The sequence below is a fragment of the Gadus chalcogrammus genome, chromosome 1 (genome assembly GCF_026213295.1).
Source record: "Gadus chalcogrammus isolate NIFS_2021 chromosome 1, NIFS_Gcha_1.0, whole genome shotgun sequence".
Lineage (NCBI taxonomy): Eukaryota > Metazoa > Chordata > Actinopteri > Gadiformes > Gadidae > Gadus > Gadus chalcogrammus.
Window position 1 is genome coordinate 22,137,124 of NC_079412.1, and position 11,677 is coordinate 22,148,800.

General features: G+C 46.6%; 1 protein-coding gene across 1 annotated transcript in view; it reads right to left on the reverse strand.

Annotated features, from left to right (window-relative positions):
- Window positions 1-100: 100 nt before the first annotated feature.
- The window catches only part of myt1a (myelin transcription factor 1a), a 14,088-nt gene continuing 2,511 nt past the window's right edge, over window positions 101-11,677 (reverse strand). The window contains exons 6-22 of the mRNA XM_056592509.1: window positions 11,312-11,677; window positions 10,266-10,385; window positions 9,616-9,706; window positions 9,210-9,329; window positions 8,406-8,623; window positions 7,445-7,671; window positions 6,754-6,978; window positions 6,220-6,368; window positions 5,486-5,548; window positions 4,710-4,778; window positions 4,300-4,362; window positions 4,089-4,172; window positions 3,354-3,575; window positions 2,815-2,906; window positions 2,285-2,388; window positions 1,758-1,901; window positions 101-1,293 (exon numbers count right to left, since the gene is read on the reverse strand). The exon at window positions 11,312-11,677 is cut by the window's right edge and continues 289 nt beyond it. Coding sequence (XP_056448484.1) covers window positions 1,150-1,293; window positions 1,758-1,901; window positions 2,285-2,388; window positions 2,815-2,906; window positions 3,354-3,575; window positions 4,089-4,172; window positions 4,300-4,362; window positions 4,710-4,778; window positions 5,486-5,548; window positions 6,220-6,368; window positions 6,754-6,978; window positions 7,445-7,671; window positions 8,406-8,623; window positions 9,210-9,329; window positions 9,616-9,706; window positions 10,266-10,385; window positions 11,312-11,677 — 2,501 coding nt within the window. The 3' untranslated portion in view covers window positions 101-1,149. The remainder of the gene's footprint in view (window positions 1,294-1,757; window positions 1,902-2,284; window positions 2,389-2,814; window positions 2,907-3,353; window positions 3,576-4,088; window positions 4,173-4,299; window positions 4,363-4,709; window positions 4,779-5,485; window positions 5,549-6,219; window positions 6,369-6,753; window positions 6,979-7,444; window positions 7,672-8,405; window positions 8,624-9,209; window positions 9,330-9,615; window positions 9,707-10,265; window positions 10,386-11,311) is intronic.

The window sequence follows — 11,677 nt, forward strand, 5'->3', positions numbered from 1 at the left end:
TGGTGTGACTGACATATTGATATGATTTAATATATGATATGACTGTATGATATGTGATATGTGATATATGATATAGGAGTAGTACACTTTCACTGTCATTATTCCTTTATTTTCAGAGCAAATGAAAGACAAATCCACACACAGTCATCATTAACACATAGACAATACAAAATAAATATACACCATCAATTTGTTCTTCATCACCAAATAAATATTAAATATATAACACAGATAGTTCCCAATTCATTACGGGTGTCGAAATAGTTTAAGGAATTAAAAACAAAAATCATATAAACGAAAACTCTTTAGAAAATTATCAAAAATCGTTCATTACAAAATATTTGCACTTAAAAAGATCCCAGTATTTCAAATAAATAATAAGCTATATAAAATAATTAATAGTTGATATCTTAAAATATTTCCTCTTTATTCAACAAAACAGAGGAAACAACCTCCTTCTCTTAGCGGCCATTTAAAAACATCTTAAGCATCGTTTTTTTTTCGAAAATAAAAAGTCAATAAATAGATAATGAATAATAAATAGGCTTAAATTAAAACAAAAATCATACATGAATAAATAACGTATATTCATAAAAACAAGACTTTTTTCCCCAACGGACTCAAATAGATAAACAGCAATAGTAGAATCCTTCTACACACTAGTGGTTCAAGTGCAAACATCACTACCATCATCAACATTACTAAAGTGAATGAGATATGTTCACTAGCTAACAGAATACGACTTTTTGTTCTGTACTTATTCTTCGTACCCATCGCTTTCCATACGCTGCAGCTCACATGAACACTTTTATGAAGATCGCGTGTGCCAGCATGCACAATTACACCCAAACTCACCCTTTTACACTTTTACATACTTGCACTCGTCTCGTCACAAATCAACATGCAAACAGGAAACAAATGACAACGAACACCACAACAACTTTTTCGCTTCCCAAATGATAATAAATTAAGTCTTTCAAAAAGAGCAAACAAAAAAGAGATGAATGTATGTGGCATGCCTACCCAAACGCAGTGCCTGTCTCCTCTTTTTTTCTTAGTCTTTCCCTCATTTTATCGTAGCTTAGCATATTAGCATTTTAGCTTAGCATTTTTGATTTTCCCGCCCTTTTTTTTTTTTCTTCTAGCCCGTTAAACCTCGATGCCCTTCACCGCCTGGTTGATGGACTCCAGCAGTGCCCGGTTCTCTGGGTTCTGGTAGCAGTCCTTGTTGGTAAACATGTGCGTCAGCGTGTCCACGTAACTGTCGAAGTTCTGCTCGGACAGCGGCTCCTGCTGGAAGACGAGGGAAGCGCATGTTGAAAAAAACGATTTGCAACCTCTAGTGTTAGCCAATGGGTGTTTTGGGGTTGAGTGTGATAGCTGATGAATATTTGCTCAAATTTCATGCCGAATTTGTCAAAAAAATTGCGCAATTCTAAAGCCCAAAGCATATTACCTGCGAATTCCGAGATCACTCATATTTGAAGCGCGTCACAAAAAATAAATAGAATAAAATAGTTTTTACTTGGGCAAATCACACACAGAGCACCCCTGTAGTGGGGACTTATTCTCTTGCCCACTTCGTATACGACTCAAGTCTTATTTTCGAAGCAAAGAATCTCAAACCTAATCGGCCAAAGTGAACCAAGTGGTTCACTTTGGCCAGGTAGGTTTGAGAATCTTTGCTTCGAAAATAAGACTTGAGTCCTGCACTGGTTCAGGCCTCAGACACACCATTGTGTGTGTGTTGGACTCACCATGCTGGGAAGGCGGATGTTGGCCAGGCTTCGGATCAGCACCTGGCTGAGACCCGACAGCTCCATGAACAGGGTCTCGTTCCTCTCCTCGATCTGCTCGTTCTCCTCCTCCATGCTCTGCAGGTTCTTCTCCATGGACGAGATCTGGAGATGAGTCACGAAAACCCCAATCAGGACAAAAGCCAGAGGATCTCATAAGAGAGAGGGAGCAGCAACAATATCCTCTTGCTAAAAGTAAGGCTCTGGCTTGTTATATTTTTATTGGTATTGTATCCACACCAAATAAATATAGCATTTGGCATATTTTTTACTTACTGTTATAGATGATATTGAAATTCGGGGAACAGTTATTTAAAAAACACGAGAACATGCTATACATGTATAATGTTATCATCTTGTGCATTTTCACAACCGTATTGTAGTTGTACGATGTTGTTAAACTTTTTTATTCAATTCACTGAGGCTGTTATGAAGTAATGTGGTGGTTACATGGTAGTAGAATGGAGTAGTTCTTGTCCTGTACTGACCTGGTCGTGCATGTTCATCATGTCCGCCTCCATCTCCGAGTTGGAATCACTCAGGTCGTTGATCTCCTTGTTGAGCTGCTTGATGTCCTCGTCGTTGTCCAGAACTACATGAACCATGGTGCCGTTAGAACAAGTGCGGTAGTTCAGGACTACGTGCAATCAGAAAACTTGATGCTCAGGACTACAAGAGCCAGGATGCAATTGCTAAACATGCAGTTTTTCTGGACTAAGAGAACCAAGGTGCAATAAGAACACTTTATCTAAATCAATCAACTCATCATCCAGTAGGTCTGTCTTTCTTAGACTGTTTTATTGGTTTTCATGCTTATCTGAGAGTGGTCGATCCAGAGCATCATCATCCTAAAAGCTATTTTTAGATTGGTCTGCTTTGGTCGGCAGTGTGTCTGTGTGCCTGTGTGCAGATTGATGTCAAAAGGGCCCAACTGTGTTTTTGTAATACACCACACGGCCACAGTGTGGCACTGTAATATGCATCAGGGCGGTGTAATGGCCACCCTAGTCTCTCTTACCATCGCTGGCTCTGAATTTAGCCGTGATGTACTCGTCTCCGGGGAACTTGGTCCTCTTCTTGTTCGCCGACGCTCTGGGGCAACCTGAGAGACTGGTGGAGCGGAAGGAGACGAAAGGAGAAAAGAAGTTAGCAATAGAGCTGTAGAGTAAATGGTGGTCAGACATTAAATACAGACAGAGAGGTTCATAGCTATTCGGCGACCATGTAGTACAGGTTGAGTCTAAGACGTCCCCAACAGGAGGATCAAAACACGGGCAAAAATGTAATATTTTTGTTAAACATAAAAACGAAATAGTTCACAACTTAACACATAACTGCTCGTTTGTGCTTTCCCATCTGTTACTACATTTATAAATAGCGGCCTGAATTTGGCGGTTTGACAAAAAAAGCAAAAACCTTTGTTCTTCAAAATACAAGAAGAAGGAGCAGATGAACAACAACAACAACAACATCAACAAGTAAGGAAAGTAGGTCGTCAGCGGTGGTGGGTGTTGGGGGGGGGGGGGGGGGGGGGGGGGGGGGGGGGGGGGGTCTCACCTGCGGTGGGTGAGGAAGCTGCCGTTGGCGTGTCCGGAGCCGTCGCAGCCGGGCGTGGGGCAGGTGGGGCCCTCGGTCTTGAAGGCCTTCCAGGAGAAGGGGGCCCCGTTCAGGAGCCCCTCCTTCTGGCGCCGCGCCGCCAGCGGGCAGCCGTAGGCGCTGCGGTGCGTGGCGTACTTCCCGCTGATGTGGCCCAGGCTGTCGCAGCCGGGCACGGGGCACCTGGGGGGGACATTGCTACATCGTCATCGTGACGTCCTCATCGCGGGGGCGCCCTCGCCACGCCGTCGCTACGTCCCCTTGTGTGACCCCTTCGAGACCCCCCCCCCCTCGTGATGTGTCGTGACGTCACCGTGGTAACCCGTGGCGTCACGGTTCTATCGAGCTCCTCATCATTGTGACGCCATCACAGTGATGTCACTGTGACGTCACCTTGACACAGCCCATGACACCGTAGTGACGTTCGCCGAGACATCATGGTGACATCATCCCTACGACGACGGTGTGACGCCACCGTGACGCAACCCATCACATCATAGTGACGTTACCCGAGACCTCATGTTGCCGTGACGTTAATTGTCCTCAACACTAAAAGCAAGAGGCACAGAGCCCGTCTGAGCAGCAGTGGCGGTTCCACAGGGGTGTCTTTGTAACGGTGAACACATGCTGAACGGTGGTTGGAGATTTGGTGATGAAGAGTATTTTTTATGACGAAGAGGAGGATCATGAACCAACCTCAGTAGCTCAGAGTCGTCCTTGTCATCCTTGGTGGGCGTGGTCTTCAGGCCTCCTTTTTTGGCACGCGGGCATCCGGACAGACTGAGGAGCAGAAACACAAAGCACAGGGGCCGTGAGAACATGTCTAGGGACCGTCTCAAAAGACTTCAAATGATGTATTTTAATTCTCGCGTGTTTTCGTTTATTTAGACCCTGGGGAATGTCGTACCTTCTGTGGGAGGCATAGTTTCCCGTGATGTGTCCTGATCCATCGCACCCGGGCGTCGGACACCTTGGAAAGAACGAGGCATAGGTTAGGGGCCGTTTAAATATCTGCTTTCATTCACTTGATAGTGATGGCAGCCGCCTTCATTGTATTTCACATCTATTGGCTCAGTTACGTTTGTTAGCGATTTCTGACTGTCAAACTAAATAAATTCTTTGTGATGCGTTCTTTATTTCATATTGGATCAGCCGATTGGATTATTAAGTGAGTAAAGTGAAACTGAAACGGAAACTGTAAAGGAAACGGTGAGACAGTAGAGGTCGCCTTGGCTACAGAAAGTGCATCAGCTGTTCCATCGGTGGCAGGGGAAGAACGGAAAAGGAAAAGGGACCAAGAAGATAGAGCAAACATACTTCAGTTCAGCAGTGTGGGCCGCCATGAGGGTCCGAAGAGATTTATCGGCGAGTGGACAGCCAGACAGACTGGAAGATAAGTTCAGAGTGGAAGAGTTAAGAAATCAAAGGGGAGTAAGAGAGGAGTAATATAAAGAAAACGAGATTCAGATTGAGGGTCCCACTTGTGAAACGCGAAAAAGAGGATAAAGCTCAGGCACCTTAAACAGTAACCGAAAATCATAACACAGGGACAGCATCAAAATCCAAAATCAAAAGCTTTTCTATTTGGGCTTGAACTGGTACCGCCAAACGCGATTGTAGTAACAGCAGTTGCAGTGACCCCTGTTTCACCAGAGGGGGGCGCACTATCCCTGTGATTTGATTTCAGAGGTTTGGTAACTCTTCAACAACCAAAGATAGATGAACACATTGTGAGCGAGACAGAGAGAAAGAGAGGGAGAGAGAGAGGGAGAGAAGCTGAGTAGATTTATTTCAGATTCATATTCAGCTGTAGAGGTGAGTAGGCATGCAATAGTTCAGGAGGAGTGGGTAGAGGGTAGGCAATCTGCTCTCGGAGACCTACCAGAAGAACTCATTTGGGCAATGAACCCAGAACCTTTCGGCTGGGAGTCAAGCACCCCACCCCACCAGACTATCCTCCTCCACCATCACCCCCTCCCCTCCTCCCCTCCCCCAATCATCTCAATAAGAAGGTTTGATGACAAAAGTGAAAAACACTAAAAAGACGAGTTCTTCTTTTTGGCGTTCTCTTTTGGGCTTGAGGGGTGTCTTACCTACGGTGTGAGGCGTAGTTCCCTGTAATGTGTCCACTACCGTCACAGCCTGGTGTGGGGCATCTAGATGTCAATGTCAAATGAGAAGTGTTCAAATCAGTCAAATCGTCTACTTCGTCAGCGAGCCTTATAGTCGTTGTTGTTGTTGTTGTTTTCAGTTACATTTTAGCACTTCTTCCTCCTTCATCAGATATCTTCATTCATGCCAGAAAAGGGGCGTTGGCGTGGCCAAACTAAATGTACTACCTTGAGACGTTGACAACAATGAGACATTTCGTCGGGGGTTTAGGTTAAAGAGCAACCAAACACTTAAAAATCAAACCACAGGAACAGCACCACTTCTGGTGAAGTACAGGTAATGCAGTTGTTTTTTCTGGTAGGTTTCAAATGAATGTCGCTTTGCCATGCAGACTGTATCGACGGTGCTGTCAATGTACGGTTTGATTTCAGTGTTTGGTTTCTCTTTATGGTAAATCCCAGATAATTATATGTATGAAGTTATGTGTTCCACTCTGGATAGGGTTTGTATTTCCCTTGGTGATTTATTAATTTTTATATATATACATATTGAAATTATTTATAATTAGTTATTTTTTCGCTGCTACCATTGCAACAAACTTGAACTTGAAAAGTTTAAGCTTGCCTATGGAAAACACAGAAATGTATCAATGGTTAGGTTAGAAGATCTCAGATTGGGTGCAGTGTGGAGAAGCGGCCAGCGGGCGGGGACTTACATGAGGACCTCCTTCTTGCTGTCCTTCGGGGACGCCTTGACCTTGTAGGTACCGGTGGTGACCTCCCCGGGGTACTTCCTCTCCCTCAGACTGTCCCGGTCCTCTTCCTCCCCGTCCGAAGACGTGTAAGAGGGCGGTGCGTACTCCATCTTAGAAAAGGTACGAAAGATTGAAAAATAAATGATTATTGATTATTGTTCACTGCTGCTGTGTGTTTGCGCGCGTGTGTGTGTGTGCATATGTGTGTGCGTGTATGTGTGTATACATGTGTGTGTGTGTGTGTGTACTGTATTCGACCATAGGTATCACTGTATGTCTCTGGATGAAAGCGCCTGCTAAATAACTAATAATGCCAATAACTAAAAATATCAGGCATCGATTTTAAGTATATTAATATTTAAGTCCTCCTATGTTGCTCATCGAAAGCACACATGAGCTCTGCAGAACTCACACATAATAAGTGGAGTTAAAATACCAAGGGGGGCTTTTACTTTCTAAACCCCCAGGAAGTCCCGCCTCCCACCGGCTGCCTACCTCGTCTGGCTCATCCTCCTTGGCGCCGCTGGGCTTGGTGAAGTCCAGAGGCTCCTCCCACTCCACCTGGGCGTTGCCCTGGGCGGCGGAGTCCCTGAGGTGCTGGGAGGAGTGGGAGGAGGTGGAGGGGGAGGAGGAAGGGTGGGGCGACTGCCCGCCCTCCTTCTTGGCCTTCTTCATGCTCAGGTCCAGGGTGCCGTTCTCGTCCACCTCGATGTCCGTCTCCTGGGGGGTCAGGGTGGGACGCTCAGTCTACAAAGTGATTTGTTTGACGTTATTTTGAATGATGTGTAATATCAACGATCTGTCCGGAGGTTAGCGGGTTAGCTAACTTGCTATCATTGCTACGTGCTACCTGGACATAATATGGATAAAATGACATTATCACGTTATGAAATGTAATGAAATCATATTTGAGCAGGGAAATCTATCCCAGAATATCCACTATCACACAGCAGTGAAGCAGCTTGTTAGCGGGTTAGCTACATCGCTATCATTGCTACCTTGCTCCTTGGAGATAATATGGATAAAATCAAATTAGTGTGGGTAAATCCATCCCAGAATATCCACAATCACACAGCTAATCAGTGAGCTGGTTGGACATTCTGTAAGTAAAACAGGCCACGAAAACCCATGCCGGGACCTCCACTTCAACACATCTGATCCGTTAGCGTGTTAGCTGGCTAGCTACCTTGCCGTCGTTGCTGTCGTTCTCCGTGGGCGTCTTGTTGCTGAGGTTCTCGGGCCGCTCCCAGCAGCGCGTGGACAGGTTGAGGATGGCGGTGGCGGCCATGTGCGCGGCCTCGGCGTCGTGGCTGTAGTCGTAGCCGCTGGAGGACGAGGAGGCCGAGGAGGCGCTCTTGGCGTAGCCGCCGGACAGGCTGTGGCTGGGGGAGGAGGCCTTCGGGAACGGCTTGGCTGAGGGGGGAATGGAGCCGAAAGTCAGACATACAGAGGGGGGAATGGAGCCGAAAGTCAGACATACAGAGGGGGGAATGGAGCCGAAAGTCAGACATACAGAGGGGGGAATGGAGCCGAAAGTCAGACATACAGAGGGGGAATAGAGCCGAAAGTCAGACATACAGAGGGTGAATGGAGCCGAAAGTCAGACATACAGTGGGGGGAATGGAGCCGAAGGTCAGACATACAGAGGGGGGAATGGAGCCGAAAGTCAGACATACAGAGGGGGGAATGGAGCCGAAGGTCAGACATACAGAGGGGGGAATGGAGCCGAAAGTCAAACATACAGAGGGGGAATAGAGCCGAAAGTCAGACATACAGTGGGGGGAATGGAGCCGAAGGTCAGACATACAGAGGGGGGAATGGAGCCGAAAGTCAGACATACAGTGGGGGGAATGGAGCCGAAAGTCAAACATAAGTGTGTGCACGCTTTAGATTGGGCAGTGAAGCCAACTTTAAAACCGTGTGGCAAAATAACGTGTGGCTAACACTGTTTGCCTTCTGAAACAATGAGAGTTTCTATCAAAAAGTCACAATCACAACGTCTCAGTTCACAGCATTTAGTAAGCGAGCGAGTCTGTAAGGTACAAATGAAACACCGATCTCAATCGAGACATCTGAGCCCCTGAGACATGGACCTCCCTGTCCTCCAATAGAGCACAGGGAGCTAAAGCGTCTTAATTCATGCTTACATTTAAAGGCTTTGGGTGACGACTCTCCGGAGCCGGGCATCTTGGGGACCAGCATGGGCTTCCCGAACACCTGCACGTCGAAGCTGGCGTAGTCGAAGGACACCTTGGAGTACTTCTCCAGCTCCTTGGCCAGGTTGGCGCGGGGCGTGGCCGGCACCATGTTGGGTCGGTAGCTGCCGTACTGGGGGATCTCCAGCTGCTTCACGAAGCACATGGGCCTGGAAGGAGCAACGGGGGAAAGGGGTGAGTGACGGCCGGCTGAAAGGTACTGGGCTCGATACCCGAATGGAAGACCTACTACAACGTTGCACTGGTGTGACGCCGTGCTCTTCCAATGGAGCTGAAAGAGACGCCCTACTGTATGTGGTCCCTTTCTATTGGGTATCTATCTTTTCTAGTAAATTTTGATCAACTTATCACTGGTAAGTCTCAAAGGGCTTCACAGACCCACATTAAACAACCCTAAACCCCATTTACATTGCGATTGTTTTCTTTTACTTATCTATTTTCTTTAATTATTTTATTGTACGACAATGTTTCTACTTGAAGCACTTTGAGATTGCCTCGTGTATGAAAAGTGCAGTATAAATAAAGTTGCCTTGCCTTACCTAAACCCCATCGCCCCCAAGGTACAACTGCCCTTCGGCCTCTTCAGACTCTCAATGAACAAAGTTCCCCTTATCTAACCCAACACCCAGGCCTAGGATCAGCCCTGACCGACCAGCTGTATCCACCCCAGCGTCCCGCCGGTGTAGGCTTTCAGAGGTAAGGAGAACATGATCCGCCCGCTGCAGCGCTCCTCACCTGAGCACGCGGTCCGAGTTGGCGGTGGTGGAGGCTTCGCTGGGTGAGGCCTGGCTCAGGACCGGCTTCTCGTGGGTCTTGTTTAGCTTTGAGGCCGCCGCGATCGGACAGCCCGACAGACTGAGAGAGAGAGAGGGGGGGGGGAGGGAGAGAGAGAGGGGGTGAGAGAGAGAGAGAGAGGAGAGAGAGAGAGAGAGAGAGAGAGAGAGAGAGAGAGAGAGACAAACGTTTACAATGTGTCTGTGAATGTATTAACTTGTGTGTTTCAACAATAGGCACAACACCATGTCAAGTATAGATAGCTTTAATGTATGTATTGCATGTGTGTTTGTGTGTGCGTGATTTTGTGTGCGTGTGTGTGTATGTGAGTGTGTGTGCGCGTGCTGCACCCTGCTGTGCGACTCACCTGCGATGTGTGTTGCGGTTGCTGTTCACGTGACCCTGGCCCGTGCATCCTGGAGTCGGACACTTGAGCACGTTCTCGTGCATGGCCAGGACTACAGGAGAGGTGGAAAATAGCAACACAGCTGATAAGACAGAGGGTCCATTTCCATGAAACCACATATTTTATTATTATTATTTACTTTATCTTGTCTTGCTGTTCATATGTCACGGTGTGTGGCTGTTGAGGAATGAAGCCTTAGAATTTTACTCTTGTGTACTTATGTACCATACAAGCAATCCTGATTCTACTTCTGATTCTGATTCTGAGTTTGAACAGCATCGCACCAGAGGCACTGGTTCTGCCCCATGACGACAGGACCCTACTGGGATGGGAGCTACTTTATAAGATGGAGCTATTGGATTAAAACCAGGTTTCTCCAAAGGTTTGAAGCGTCTTGTGTAAATAATCTTGTACACACAGACGTAACAGACTGCCAAATGATTGGAGGCCAAAAGTGAAATACTCATAATCAGTTAATGTGATGCAATGCGCCACTGGGATAGAAGTGAGGATACTAGTGAGGATACTAGTGAGGATACTAGTGAGGATACTAGTGAGGATACTAGTGAGGATACTAGTGATGATAGAAGCGGGGACAGTGAGTCACTCACTCTCGGGGGGGATGCGGTCCTTGTGGGGGCAGCCGGACAGGCTCCGGTGGTGGGGGTACAGGCCGGTGACGTGGCCCGTCCCGTCGCACCCTGGGGTGGGGCACTTGACCTCCTTCTTGTCTGCATGGTTAGGAGAGAGGAGAGGGGAGACACGTTCATGGTCAGTCAAACGGAACAGCTTCCAAGCACTAAAGTCAGCATCATTAGAGTATTATAGGGGTAGAGGTGGTAGTATTGTAGTAGTATTACAGTATTATAGTAGTAGTGGTATTAGTATAATTGTAGTAATACAGCATTATAGGGGTAGACGGTAGTATTGTATTAGTATTACAGTATTATAGCAATTGTTTTGTCATAGTATTAAAGTAGTAGTGGTAGTAGTATTGCAGTAGTATTACAGTATTATAGCAGTAGTATTCTAGTAGTAGCATTATAGTAGGATCATAGTAATAAAGCAGTAATAATATAGCATTCTAGTAGCAGTATTATAGCATTATAGTAGTAGCATTGTAGTAGTTTTGTAGTAGTAGTATAGTATTAAAGCAAAAGTATTGTAGTAGGATTAAAGTATTATAGTACTAGTATTATAGTAGTATTGAAGTAGCGTTGTATTCATATTCATATTGTATTCATATTGTATTGTTTTAAAGAACAGAAATATAGTAGTAGAACTGTAGTATTAGAGCAGTAGTATTGTAGTGATATTACAGCGTTAGAGCAGTAGTATAGCAGTAGTATAGTAGTGATATTACAGCGTTAGAGCAGTAGTATAGTAGTAGTATAGCAGTAGTATAGCAGTAGTATAGCGGTAGTATAGCGGTAGTATAGCGGTAGTATAGCAGTAGTATAGCAGTAGTATAGCAGTAGTATAGTAGTAGTATAGCAGTAGTATAGTAGTAGTAGAGCAGTAGTATAGCAGTAGGATAGCAGTAGTATAGCAGTAGTATAGCAGTAGTATAGCAGTAGTATAGCAGTAGTAGAGCAGTAGTATAACAGTAGTAGAGCAGTAGTATAGCAGTAGTATAGCAGTAGTATAGTAGTAGTACCCTTGCTGGTGGCCCCTGCGCGGCGAGCGGCCCCCAGCTGGTCGGAGGCGTTGCTGGAGGTCCTCTGGGAGGGGCTGTGGTACGGCTGGTAGTCTGGGGAGCTGCCACCCTCCTGGGGCGCCCGCACCTCCCCGGCCTTCATGGCGATGGCCTGCTCCAGGAGCCCCAGGTTCCCCCGCGTCATGTCCCAGTTCTCCGAGTCGTCCGTCACCCCCGAGCCGTCCGACACGTGGTCCTCCTCTTCCTCCTCCTCTTCCTCCTCCTCGTCCTCCTCGTCCTCCTCCGCTCCCGCCTCCGCCTCGATCTCGTCCTCGTCATCGTCGGCGTCGGAGCGGACCTCTATGAGCACGGTGGTGGGGGAGGCTT